The following is a 14266-nucleotide window of genomic DNA, read 5'->3' on the forward strand; positions in this document are numbered from 1 at the left end:
CGGGGCGGGGCGGGGCGGCGATGCCGGGCCATAAAGGGCGGTCGCGGGCAGTGGCGGGCTGGCGTGGTTGCTCGGGGTGAGCGGCGGGGCCGAGGTGAGCGGCGGGGCCGGGGCTCCTCTCCCCTCTCCGGGGCGGGCGGGCTCTCCTGGGAGCGGGAGCTCGGCAGCGCTTCTGCCGTGGCTGTGGGTGCTGGAGGCGGCCTAAGGCGGAGGGAGCCGGACCTGCCGTCTCCAGCGCCGCTGGGCTCTGCGGGACAGGCCCGCGCACTTTTCTGGTGTTGTGTCAAATTATATGTCTTTTAGGAGAAAGTTGCTGCTGCAGGGTAACGCACCTCGTCGTGACCAAGGTGAAGGTGTGTAGTCCTCGCTCTTTTTTGCTTCTGGTTGGAGTGTTGTATTCAGTGCTCTTTACACTAGGTATTAAAGATAGTTAGTTATGTATTAAAGATCGTTAGTGTCTCCTTCCTCCGTAGTGGTTTTCTTCCCAAGGAGGGAGTATCTTCAGGTGTCAGATCTTGTGGAGGGAATGGCTGGCAGTGAAGCAAGAGGCTTGGGAGATGGTAGCATCCCAAATACACTGGAGTCGCTAGGGGTCTGTGGTCACTAACATAAACCTTGCCGAGTAGACAAACGCTAGTGATTTGGGGGTGGGAGGCTTTGGAGCTTGATAGCCTGAGAATTAAACCCTCCGCTGAACTGGAAATGAAATACGTTGTCTTCCTCCCCGCAGGGGCAGCAATGTGCGTTATTCTCCTAGGTGAGAGTCACCAAGCAGAACTAAGTGTGTGTGGTGGGGTTGGTCCAAATCCCTTCTGGTCACTGGGTGAATGAGCTGCGTGTGTTGTCTTGGCTGCAGAGAGGGCTACAAATGGGAAGAAGGAGAGGGAATAGTTTCAGAGGCAGTAGCTGAAAGCACTTGCAGCTTCAGCTAGAAGTCGTGGGAAGACTCTTGTGTTCTTTAGTGATCTGAAGGATTTAATGGAAATACAGTGAGTTTACTGAGGAAATGTACTTTAATGTGCTTGAACTACCTGAGAACAACTGCTGGCAGGCTTGATGCTTTTGTGCTTAGGCTGTGTTGAAGCGTTAAAGATCAAGCTTAAAGAACCTCTTGATTTGTCCTAGATTAATCGTCTTGCGAATCAGAGGTTTGTTTCATGCCTGCTGGTGCTGATGTGTTCCAAGGCAGCACAGTGTGTAATGCAGCAGCTCATGCTCAAGGACGGAAGCTACTTCCCCAGAAGCATTTTAACCTCACTGTGTGCTTGCTCTAGGTTTGACTCTCTTCATCCAAACAGGTGGTAGGGCAAATGAGTTGCTCAAAAAATGAAAAGCTGAAAAAGGGGAGGTCTGAGTTGACAATAGCTGTTCTTTGAAACTTGCTTAAAAATGTTCCATGCACTGTGCTATTGCACGCTAGGAAACTATAGGGTTTGGTTTTTCCTTCTTGGTAGGCAAGAGTTAATTAGTTTAAATTTGACTAGTCTGACCTTGGCAGCTGCAGTCTTCAGGAGTACTTGGGGCAGAAGAAGGTGAGGCCTGAATTAGTCTGTAGCTGTCAGGAAGCACCTGGCTACACAGAAACCTGGAGCACTTAAAAAAAGAAAAGGGTGTTAACACCAGTTTGAGTTGCATGACTGTAGAACATCTGTAAGTATCTCCATGCTACAAAAGACAAGTGACTTAAGGAATCTTGTCACAGCTAATCAGATCATTCTCTTATGCTTCAAATGTTCAGACAAGGCTGTGACCAAGTCTGGTTAGTGAGATTCTGGGTGTTAAAAGAGTAACATGAACTTGGTATGCATCATCTGAATTTGTACCAGATCTTACAAGCTTGTGTGCCCTTCACAAATGAGCAGAACTTGGGGCAAGTATGAACATTTCCAGAAAGGTAGTTTGGTTAGGCAGTGTCTCTGAAGAAGGGTAAAGAGTTCCTTACAAAGACTGAAGTGCCCATTGAATGCTGTTACTTGAGTTTGCAGCTGAAATTCTGTCCAGGATGTTGAAGAGCTGCAGCTTTTTGCAGGAGCAAGATGTACTTGGCCTTTATCCTGTGAGTGATAGATGCTGGATCATTTTTAGAAAGGAGAGCATTCTATGTAAAGGAAGAAATCTTGTATCTCTGACATAATTTAAGAGTTATCAGTGGACTGGATGTCTAAGCCCTGAAACTAACACCTGAGGCTGTTCTACAGTTGTCTTAGTTGGAGACAGCAGTCAGAGCTTTCTATGCATCACGAACCAACTTCAAAGCCTGACTCTCAGAAGTCCTTTGCAGCTCATCTCCCTTCTGCTAGTGCTGCTGATGACTTTAGCCTTAGCTTGTGTCGTCTTTGGTAATTTCCATTTGACACAAACTACTTTCCTGAAGTAACTCTACCTCACCAAAAAAAAAAATCCAAAACCCACAACAGTGGCAACTAATATCTTTTTTGCCTGCAAAAAAGAAAAGCTGTGTCTCATTTCAGATGAAAGGACTGCTGATAGTCATTACTACATGGAGTTATTTCTGACTAGTTTGTGTCTGTAAGAATGGACCGAACAACAGAGCCTAGCAATAGATCTAGGAAGCACAAACAGAAGCTCTGACTTGTCTTTTTCTTTTTATATCCTACCTCCGTACAGTTTCTTTGGAGAAGAAAAGCCCTAAGATGGCAGGCAAAGGAAGCAGCGGAGCAGACTCCATGTCCTGCAGTGTTCTGAACTGGGAGCAGGTCAGCCGTCTGCACGAGGTTCTTACCGAGGTGGTTCCCATCCATGGCCGGGGGAACTTCCCGACGCTGAAGATAACTCTGAAGGACATTGTCCAGACGGTTCGGAGCCGGCTGAGCGAGGCGGGCATCGCGGTCCACGACGTCCGTCTGAACGGCTCTGCGGCCGGTCACGTCCTGGTCAAGGATAATGGGCTGGGATGCAAAGACCTGGATCTCATTTTTCAAGTTTCCCTTCCAAGTGAGGCAGAGTTTCAGTTAGTTCGAGATGTGGTCTTGCGATCCCTCTTGAATTTCCTGCCGGAAGGAGTGAGCAAGCTGAAAATCAGTCCCGTAACACTGAAGGAAGCCTACATCCAGAAGCTGGTCAAAGTGTACACAGAGACTGACCGCTGGAGCTTGATATCGCTTTCCAACAAGCACGGCAAAAACGTGGAGCTTAAGTTTGTGGACTGCATACGGCGGCAGTTTGAGTTCAGCGTGGACTCGTTCCAGATCATTCTGGACTCCCTGCTCTTTTACTATGACTACTCAGAAACCCCCATGTCGGAGCACTTCCACCCAACTGTGATTGGGGAGAGCATGTATGGAGACTTTGAAGCAGCTTTTGATCACCTCCAGAACAAGCTGATAGCTACCAAAAATCCCGAAGAGATCCGAGGCGGTGGGCTGCTGAAGTATAGCAACCTCTTAGTACGAGACTTCAGGCCCATGGATAAGGACGAGATCAAAACGCTGGAGCGCTACATGTGCTCCCGATTCTTCATAGACTTCCCAGACATCCTGGATCAGCAGCGCAAGCTGGAGACCTACCTCCAGAACCACTTCTCCAAAGAAGAGAGGAGCAAGTACGACTACCTCATGATTCTGCGCAGGGTGGTGAACGAGAGCACCGTCTGCCTCATGGGGCACGAGCGGAGGCAGACTCTCAATTTGATTTCTTTGCTGGCACTCAAGGTACTGGCAGAACAGAATGTCATCCCTAATGCCACTAATGTGACCTGTTACTACCAGCCAGCACCTTATGTCAGCGATGCAAACTTCAGCAACTACTACCTGGCAAGTGCCCCTGTGCTGTACAGCCAGTCCTACCCCACCTGGTTGCCTTGCAATTGATCGCTCCCCTCGAGTGCTCCTGGCTGGAGACTGCTGAAAGCCAAGAGTGTAAATATAGACAAGTAATAAGTGTCAGTTGGATGTTCTCTAATGGAAACATGACTGTATCAGACTGTCCATTTCCTGGTGTGCAGTGGGATTATGCAGCCAGGTGACCTGCTATGAATCTTTAAGAGTATCTCTACAAATGCCAAAAAGCCTTATTACCTCTTTGTAGGGAGAAGAGAACCGGCAGCCAGACGTTAAGAGGAGCACTTAAGAAACCTTGTACTAGCTCTGGAAGTGGCTGTTAACACAGGATCTAAGTGGAGTATTCAGTAAACTGGGTTGGTTAATTGACTGTAAAATGCCTTAAGCAGAAGCTGCTCCTGGAGTAGCAGCAAAACTCTGCTTTCTATTTCCTAACCTCATTACTCTTCCTCAGTCCAAGTTCTGGCCAAATTTCTCTTGAATTAATTGTGCCAAGACTGGGCTTATGTTATGCTTGGGTCTCTTTCACTTTGTGTCTGTGTGTGCTGGTAACAGTATGGATACTGTCTGTCTTGTAGAGGACATAAATGTTGTTTCCTGTAGTGCCTATGGCTATGTGGTCCTGCCTTGAGTTCAAGATTAATTTCTTGGAAATTTAAGATAGTTTAGTAAGTCTATTCATAGAGCATAAGCTGGTTAAATTTTTCTTGACTACAAAAACTTGGAAGGTGGCATTTATAAAAACACACCAGAACATAATCTCAAACTTGGTAATGTAAAAAGTCCTTGAAATGAGGAATTGAAGCTTTAAATAGGATTGGAGCCACAGTTTGAACAGTTAGCTTGGAAAAATATTCTTGAGTCCAGCATGATGCTAAAGCTTTTCTGACTATCTTTCAAAACAGTTTTGGCACAGTTGGAAAGTAGCACAGCTCTTACTTTGGGGTTTGACCAGATTTTCTTCCTCACAGGCTTGCAGCAAAACCAACAAAAACCCTAAACAAAAATCCCAAGTCATTATAAGTTGCAGGATTACGTACTCCTGCCACAGTACAAATTCTGAAAGTGCCTCCTGAAATGAATTTATTGTACAACTTCAGGCCGGTCCTGGAGGTTTCCCTTTCTGTCACCACTGAACTTACTGGGTTATCACTGTCACCTGGTCACTGTATGAGACAGCATTTTGAGTGGTTAGAGTAAAATTCTTCCTTTTTACTGCTCTTAGCCCTCACTTGAAGAGGTGTACAAACCCTGAGCAGAGCTCTCCACAGAAGCTGTATGTGTTGAAAGTCTGGGCCTGAGTTCAGAATAGTCTCTGGAAGAGTATGCACTCCTTGGAGGTACAGAGGGCTGATCTTCCTGAAGGGTGTGTGCTGAACTTGCTGCTTTGAGACTCCTGGGCTTTATAAGGAAGGTTGAAAATTCCTCAGTTATTTATGTAGTGGTGTTATTAACAGGATGATTTTCACTGAATTACAATAGTAAAATACATATAGCAATGATCTTGAGTTTCTTTTGTTTAACCAGAGATGTAGACTAGAAAGGCAAATCTTAGAGCTATTTATTATGTGCTGGTGCAGTGTTCAAGAATGCTTGTTCACTGAATCTCTTTTATTACTTCTATAACTATTTATTACTGTTTCTGCAAGCTTGTAAGACCCAAGTGCCTGATCCAACAAATGATCAGGGCTTAGAAGGTAAAGCAGAAAGCAGATGGAACATCAATGTTTGGTTGCCATTCAAGGTGGAAAACAGCAGCAGTGCTGTACTTAAATGATGGTAAAAATTGCCTGCTTCTCATAAGACCAAGAAGTTCTTTCCACTTTTCATAACTACTTCATAAAGACTGTCTCAACAGAGCAGTGAGGCTACTTCTCTGTTCAGACTTCATTTAGCTTAGGAAGGCAGGGAGAGATGCTGCCCACCAGGTGGACTGTATGTAGCTAAGCAGGTTTTAGCCTAATTTCCTGAATAGTTTTGATAACAACTTCGGTAGCAAAAAGACAGATAACTTGGTGGATTATATTGTATGTTTTTTCATTAAAGGCTTCCTGATTAGTCAGCCAAAGTAGCTAAACTTGAAAGCAAACCCAGCCTTTTTCATTAACTGTGGCTTGGACTTGGTGTGGTTTACAGATGAGGCATCTGTCATCCAAGACTTTGACTTTTTAAAAACTATCATGATGCCAGTGTTGTCATATGTGTTAAACTTAGTGCAAGCTTACTGCTGGAATGCAATCCTAGGCAAGAATAACTCCTGCATGGAAAGCAATACTTGGCCTAGTATAGAGTGTCACTATAAAGAAGACTTAAGAGTTTGTAATTGCTGTCCTCTCTTGCATAGATGTTTTTGAAGCCAGCCTGTGCTGTAGCCATTGCAGAGGTGAGCAGGTGCCTAGAGGGGGTCAAACTCAGGTATCTGCCTTCTCTGAGATGTCATGGCTGATCTTTAGGAACTGTTTTTGTGCATTGGCTTGCGTGGAAGAAGGGGTGAGATGCTTGGGAGGGGTCCTCACAAGCTGGAAACGCAGACTTGTTTTATTAGTCTTTAATATCTTGGCTGCTGGACATCAGGCCAGGTGCATCTCCTGGAAAAGGAAATGCTAGAGAATGAAGAAAGGCTGAATTGGATTCCTAGTGAGATGGAGCTATGGAGAAGTTAAGTTTCCTGCCATAACTATTGTGCTTTTGCTGATGTAACTTGATGCTGAGGCCTCTGAGGAAGCTCCACATTGACTTACTGCCCTCTGAACAGCTGAGTGCCTGGGTTTGAGCTTTGCAGGACTCTTGTGCTCCCTATCTGGTTGTTGGGATGCTCTGGCACATGGGAAATACTGATGCTTGGTAACCTGGCTCTTAGATACTAAACCCTCAAGTGGTTAAATTGTATCCTGAAGCTGCACACTACCCGCTGCATTGACCCTGGGGTACCAGGCATTGCTGGGGCACTGCTCCTCCCATTGTCTTCCAAATAATCCAGGCTTGGCAGGTGGAGCTGGTGCACTTGGTACCTTCTCATCGCTGTGCTGCAAGTGCTACCCTTTTCTGTTCTGGGTGGTCCTGGCAGCTTGATGGTACAAGGGGCAGTGGCTTAATTTGCTGTGGGTTAGCTGGTTTGAGTTCAGGTTTATGGTGACCCCTGTTGCAAGGGGTAATTTGAGAATGAGCACTAGGTAAAAGTGATGACCCTGGCCAAGTCTAGGATGCCTGCTTGGTTCAGTCACCCCTCAGCACTAATAATGCCTCTGCAAATCTCTTCTAACCTCTTGTGTGTCATGTGAAGCTTAGAGAGAGACTACTGTGCTCCAGACTGTTACCTGATACATTCCCTCTGGGCAGTGGCATTAAAACAAAGCTGCAGTAGCACTCAGTGCATCATTCCCCAGGATCAAGCTTCTGCTAACTAGGCTGTGGTGTAAAATAGCTGTTTTCTTCATGCAGCTGGTCAGCACTGCTGGACAAAGCCAGTCTGGGGTTAAGCACCTGTTGACAACATTTATTGCCAAGTTCCCCTTGACTTGCAATTCATTGTTGCGACTTCCTCGCTGTAAGATAGATTTTTTTTTTTTTAATTGATAGAGATGCTACCCAAGAGACCTGGTAGAAGACTGTGTTTTAGTCACTTTGGTAAAATCCCTGTGCTGATCCATGGTCACTGTGACAAGTTGTAAGCTAAAGCATAGTTTGTACTTGCTCTGCTAAAGATTGAATTATTGCTGTGTTTGTCCTCAGCTCAGTCAGTCAATCACTAAGTTGGGGGATTAAGACTACTGCTTGCTTCTGAACAACCATTTTCCAAAAGATCTTCATGCTTTCACTTAATCATCTCCTCTACAAAGCAGTAGGCAGTATTTCAATCTAGTCCAAATACCTAAAGCTTTTTATTGAAACTTAAAGATCCATATTTTGGACTTGAGTTCTGGGGTTAAGCATTTGGTATGTGCCTAGGCTTTGTGGGTTCCCAATTCTGAGAATAACCGCTGGTGTTTGTAGTGATCTCTGCTTGTCCCTGTATGAGTAGTTGGGAAAAGGCCTCTTAGAAGAGAACCTGGACAAATTGCCTTAATCCTAAACTGTCAGTGTACTGATGGCACTTGTTTCCCATTCCTCTCACTCAACTCAGTCAGGATTCTGTAGTTAGGCACAGGAATGAGCAGTAAGTTGACCACAGCCACCAGCAGCTTGGTCTAATTTGGGCATTGGGAGAGCCAATTGAATAATAAAACTTCTAACCCTCACATCTAAATCTTGCTCAATTGTTTCTTGCATACAGCTAAATGTATTTCACAAATGTTTTTTATTTGCAGTGAAGCCAGATATAGAGTGGGACATTGGTCTGTAGTAGAAACTTTGGGGGGAATGGTTGGAGCACTCTGGTTTTTCTCACTTACATGTCTGGATTGGGCTTGTCTCTCTGAATAAAACAGCACTTCCCATTGAAATTTAGAAGGCCTTTTTTCCTATGTTTCTTATTATTTTTTACTATTAAAAGAAGTCAGCTCTTGTAAAACCTGTCTTTCATCTCTTTGGAAGAAGTGAGGTGTGTTTTGGGTTTTTTTTTTCTTTCTCCCCCTCCTTCTTTTAGCTGGCAAAACAGGGTACTAGAAATACTTGGATTTGTGATGAGCCCAAGTGTGAGATTGGTCACAGTAAGCTTGTCTACTGTTCTGCACTGTGGTGTTCACTTGTCATCCTTGGAAATTGGGGTTTGGACCTTAATGATGCTGAAATTCTTGTGCAAATAAACGTATGCTAAACCACTCTTGCCTCAAGCTATTTTTGCATCTAAATAATGCTGACAAAGTATCTGTAGAGCTTGTTGACCAATGGGTGTGCAGGTGCACTTGTGAGGTGAGTAATAGTGTGGGGTACACAGTACTGCTTGCTTTAGATGTTATTTGAGGTACATGTTTTATATCTGCCTCAACTTATTGAAGATTAGTCAGTTGAGACATGATTGATCTTTCACTTTCATTACAGAGACAACTTCTAGAGAACCATTTTTTCCCTGTCTGACCATCATCTGGTCTCAACTTTAAGACATGGTGAGACACAGACCCAGACCTGTTAGGTGGGGTCTGGTCTGAGCTAGAGCCTGCCAGTCTGTTCTGTGACACACTCCACTCTATGGAGCAGCACTCTGCTCCTGCAGACTTCAACTCATGACCCAAGGGGGTGAGAAACAAAGTCAGCAATTGTTCTTCAGGTTATTTACAGGTTGAAAGCCTTTGTTTTCACGCTGTCCTAAACACTGATGCTACTGCTAACCAATGGTCAGTGGGAGTTGGGCAGGTGGAAGCTGAGTACAAGCTAGGGTTGTTTGGCAGTCCTGCTGCTCTTGCTCTAGAATAAAGAATAAATGCTTTTAAAAAGTGTGTTTGCTTCTAATCCCCTCCAGAGCTCAAACTCCAGCCTCAGTTAAGTATTGCTGGAGAAATTCCAGTCTCCAGGACCTTGTAACATGTGCAGTGGAAAGATCTGTGGAATTTAGAAGTGGTGAGATCCCATGGAAGCAATCATGAACCTTGTGTAGTCCCTTTTCCAGATCTAATTGCTTCCCTATGAACTTAAATAGAGAACTAATAATGCAGCTGAGCAACACAAACCATCTGCTCTCACCTCTCTTACCTTAACTCCTGCTTGCCACACCACAAAACCTTTGGAGTTATTTTGGGTACCACCCTTATGTTTCTAGAAAACCAAGCTCAGCTTTACAGGGTCAGATAGTGAAACAGCAAAATAGCTGTGCTGAGGCAAGTGCTGCCAGAGGACTCTGTATGGTCCATATAGAGCTTATGTAATGGTAAACATTCAGAGGTACTAAAAAAAGATGTTTTTGCTCTATTGCAGTGGTATTATTAGTGAAAATAAGTATACTCTTCTGGTGTATCTCCTAGAACTCTGCATCATGCTGTGCAAGATGAGCTCAGTCTTGTCATGGGCTGTGAGGCTTTAGACACGTGGTATTCTATATTATTGTCATTATTCTGTCAGGTGTACTTATTCTCTTCTTCCTTCTGTGATGGAATACTTAATATTTTTGAAATCAGAGTGTTCAAAGTGTCCTTACAAAGACAGAGTAGTTGGTCCTATGAGAGAGAGAAAAAATCTGTGCATTCCTGCTCATTTAATATTACTTATTGCATATTAATATATTTAGTTCATCAATACATTAAATACCTGCAGTTGCTGTTTTCAGCAATAAAATAACTCTTATTTATTCAGCGCATACCACTTGAATATGGGCATAAAACATGGCAGTTGTGTTTTGCTGCAGTAGCAGTGCTGTGATCTGTTCTGCTCCATTTCAACGAGTTCCCCATCCTATGTGCAAGACTGCCCAGCCAAGGGAGTGTTCAGCCTGCCAAACCTTAGTGATTTTCCTCCTAGGAAAGGGTTGAGTCATCATGCTGGAAAAAAAGTGAGTCTGAACAAAAACTGTGCAAAGCAGCTACTATAGTCTAAGCTGGTAGTTTGTGTATAGGATTAAGGAATCCTATGCATTTGTTAGAGTTATCCCATTGACCCTTGGCTAAGTGGTTTAATTAACCAGTAGGAATGAGTTCCCCAGGCTGTGCTGTAAAATGTTGGGCTGTTTTTGTCATTGCTGAGTAGATTAGAGGACAATCCATATCACCTCACTGCTTGGGGAATGGAGTAGTGCAAACTCTGGGACAAGTCTGGCCAACAGAGAGGACTGGCTGGTCCAGTCTGTGTCAAGAACCTTTTGTCACTGAAAAACCTCTGTAGAAACCCCTGCATACTTCAGGAGACTCCCAAGGCTTGATTGCACCTCAAGCAAAGGGGAAATTGTCCTCCCTTGCAAGAGAAGGGTTGAAGTGCAAGAATTCTAATTTAGTCACTGCCCCCATGCAGCAAGGCAAATCTGAGTGTGCCAGATATGTGGAATGTGAATTACACCCGCAGACTGCTCCCTTTGTGGGTGCCCTTGCTTCAGAACTGACTGTCCACCTGCAACAGTTCCCTTCCCCACCCCCTCTCTGTTGCTTATCTGGGAAGTTTACTCTGAAAGCTATATCTGAATGCTCCTCCCTGAAAGTTAGTGCCCTGAGCTTACCCTAAAGATAGTGGCAATGCATCGTGTACTGGGAGAACCTGTTCTAATATTTGATTGTGGTCATTACTGAGCATTTCAATTGCCTTTTCACACTGGGCTTTGGACTTCATCTTCAGCCTGTGGATTGCTGCAGCCTTATCAACAAGACTGACAAGTCCCAGACAGTCTCCTGCTATCCACTAACCTGTTCAGTTCCTGGATGAACTGCAGAAAGTGGGCACTTTTATGCTTTATGTTGTATACATTCGATTCAGAATCTGGAAATGTTTTCTTCCATAAATTCCTTGTTCCTGTTTCTTGTGACCCAGCACCAGCTGTTAGCCCAGTGCTCTACATACTCCCAAAAAATGGTGCTCAGATTTTGAGCAGCAAGTTCTTGATGTTTGTGTCCACAAACTCTGCCTGCCATTGTTACCGTGGCATGCCAAGTGCTTGTGCAGAGTCAGTTATCCACAGTGATTTCAAATTCCATCTGCTGCTTTCTGAGGCAGCCTCTACCATCTGCAATCAACAACATCTGTGCTCCTGGTTTCCAGATGTGGTATTTTGCACTTGAGGGTATTAGAAAAACATTTTGTCTGAATTCTGTGGGCGAATACTCACAAGGTGTATGGACAGAGTAACTCATCTTCATTGTTTTTCTACCATGCTGTCTTCAGTGTTGCATAGTTCTCACAGTTTTGCGTTGTTCTTGCATACTGAAGAGTATGTGACGTGGCTGTGGGCACTTTGAAACCTGCAGGTGGTTTAAAACCAGTGTCAGCACAAAGTCCACAGAGGTACTGGACGCGGGTTATTTTGGGAGTTTTTGTTTGCTCTGCAAATACAGAGCAGAGACAGCAAAGAGACCTTATATTCTGTCAGTGCTTAACAGCAACTCCTCAGTCCTTTCCTCTGCACCCCCACGTTTAAAACTCTGCAGTTAAAAATGTCCTTGGGGCTTACTGTCTAATTACTGATTTTACTTACTGTTAATAAGGAATAGATGAGTGGTCAAAGGTCTTTGGTTTGGCACAACGGAGGAGGAGAGCTCCATGTTTCTGCTCCTGCCATCACACCTCATCACAGTCATCTGCCTGTCTCGCTGCTCCTGTGGGGCTCCCCAGATGTTGCACAGCTCTGACTGATTTAAATTTAAATCAGCCAGGACTTATTTAAATCTCTAGACCCCCGTGAGTTTCCTTCCACTTTGTCCTCCTGGGCAGCTTTTCTTAAGGCTGGGACAAAGGAAGTTATTTTGGGGATGAGAGCTTGCCACAGGCATAGTCCAAATTCCCTGTGACAGCAGTGGGAGTTTGTGCAGTACAGTGAGGGATTTGCTGACAGCCTGGCACACCTGAGTGGCATGGGCTCCCGTGTTACAGCTGTCCTGCTGCCCAGCTGTACTGGGCTGTGTTTTCCCAGCCCTGTCTGATCAGTGGGAGCAAAATGTGCAGATGGAGCTCAGCCTCCGGCATCAAATTAATGGAGTTGCTCCAGAGAAATGCTGCTCACCAGCAAAAAAAATACCCCCAGCATCTGTTTTGGAGCAGAGGAAAATTTGAATGTGGAGTAATATTCCAGCTAAAGATGTGCATGCCTCAAATTGGTGGTTAGCCTCCCTCCTTGCAGCACTTCTCTGGTAGAAGGAGGATCCCTGTTTGTTACCATTTCCCAGCCCATGGGCTCTGAAGAGAGGAAAAAGCACCTTTTGGTAACAGAGGGACCTGCCAGCAGGGCCAGGAGTGGATATTTTGGAAGCCCTGCCTGTTGATGGAGTAGGAAGGGAAAGGGAGGCTGGATGGTATTGGGGCATTTCAGAAATCAAATAGAAGGCTTCAGGTTTTTAAAAAACCCACACAGATGACCCAGGAAACTGGCAGAGAGATGTTCCATCTTCTTACAAGCAGGTCTGACTTCAAAGTGCAGCAGCATGCCAGAAGAACTTGCAGTGGGGTTGTGTTCTACCCATGCTTAGGATGCTCTACAAGTGTATTTTGTAACTTTTTGCAACAGTCAAGTGCAATATAAATTGCGGCTAATGTGCTCTACTTTTATCAAGTGCTACACGTGGCTCTCCTCAGCACTCATGGTGTGAACTGTGGCCTTCAGAATGCTCAGCCAGATTTGTGTTGACTAGTTAAAATAAATAAAAGATTTCTGTATGGGTATAATTGCAACTACAGTTATGAGTTTCAGTTGACCAGGACTTGAATTTTTGTTTTAATTGAAGTATTTGGTGAGAACATCTAGTTTAAAAAAAAAAAAAAAGAAAACAAAATGGAAGTTTCTTTCATGAATGACAGTTCATTTGCTAGCAATGTGATACTTGACAAAAGTGTCTTGCTGTAAAACTGCTTGTGAAGTTATGCCTTTTAATTCCAAACCAGCAGCTTTTCCTTTGAAGGTGCTTGCTGCCTAATTGCTGGTTTTACTTACTGCTAATAAGGAGTAGATGAATAGTGAAAGGGTCTCTAGATCATCTCAGGGATCATTTGACTGATTTGCAGTATCGTAATACCAGATCATAATCAGAGAGTTTGTGTCCACTGCAGCCAAAAGGTCCAGATCCCAGACCTCATGGAAAAGTACTGCTACAGTGCACTATAGCCCTTGAATAAGAGAAAACCTGCAGAAAAAAACCAATTTAAACCTGTTTTGGTTTGGGGGTTTGTTTGCTTGTTTTTGGTTTTGTTGATATGATTTTGATGATGACTGTTCTTCAGGCTGTTTCAGGCATGCTTGACAGATTGCAAGCCATGCTTCATTTGTGAGAGGGACTATCTCAGAAGAGGAGGTTCATTTCTATACACACTGCGGTGTAATGCATGACAAACAGGCTGCAGTGTCATTGCACTGGCTTGTGGCACCATTGAACCAGTCTGACAGCCTAAGTGGCTGACTTTTACACCCATTGAAATGATTCTACTTTTAAGAATTGTATCAGAGGACTGAGAAACTGCAGAAAGGTGTTTAAGGTTCCTGTGGCCGGAGCCGTCTGAAAGGCAGTGATGCCCACTCTGCCTCTGGAGGAGAGGATTTCTGTGCATGGATCATTTTAGAGAGGGCCTGGGGTGCTGCTGAGCACTGAGCAGCAGCATAGAGCCCTTCAGTGCCCTGCCACAGTCACTGCACATTGATGTGAAGTAAGTGTCCATTAAACCTCACCTCCAAATGGTGTGACTTAAGTGGCAAGTGTAACCTTGCCCCCAAATTTAATCAGGTTCCACAGAAACCTAACATACTTTTTTAATTTTTCCAGTGGTTTAATTTCCTTTTTATTTCCGTAGCAATGGATTCTTGAGAATCCAGACATGCCAGAGTGCTGGCAGTTTACCTAGACTTTAACCAAATCTTTATTCTCACAGTATTGAGCGAGCAGAGAACACAAGCACTGAGTAAACAAGGT

General features: G+C 44.5%; 1 protein-coding gene across 3 annotated transcripts; it reads left to right on the forward strand.

The window, feature by feature from the left end:
- The first annotated feature begins 18 nt into the window (after positions 1-18).
- On the forward strand, positions 19-8560 carry TENT5C (terminal nucleotidyltransferase 5C). Of its 3 annotated transcripts, XM_059838126.1 has the most exons (3): positions 19-94; positions 304-353; positions 2629-8560. In XM_059838126.1, exon 3 carries the CDS (start codon positions 2655-2657, stop codon positions 3828-3830), a length of 1176 nt encoding a protein of 391 aa, XP_059694109.1. In that variant the 5' UTR covers positions 19-94; positions 304-353; positions 2629-2654; the 3' UTR covers positions 3831-8560. The 3 variants fall into 3 exon arrangements, with proteins under 3 accessions (XP_059694109.1, XP_059694111.1, XP_059694108.1); XM_059838128.1 differs by lacking the exon at positions 304-353 and having other exon boundaries at positions 38-94; XM_059838125.1 differs by lacking the exon at positions 19-94 and having other exon boundaries at positions 114-353.
- The last annotated feature ends 5706 nt before the right edge of the window (positions 8561-14266 follow it).

This window comes from Haemorhous mexicanus, chromosome 2 (genome assembly GCF_027477595.1).
Source record: "Haemorhous mexicanus isolate bHaeMex1 chromosome 2, bHaeMex1.pri, whole genome shotgun sequence".
Lineage (NCBI taxonomy): Eukaryota > Metazoa > Chordata > Aves > Passeriformes > Fringillidae > Haemorhous > Haemorhous mexicanus.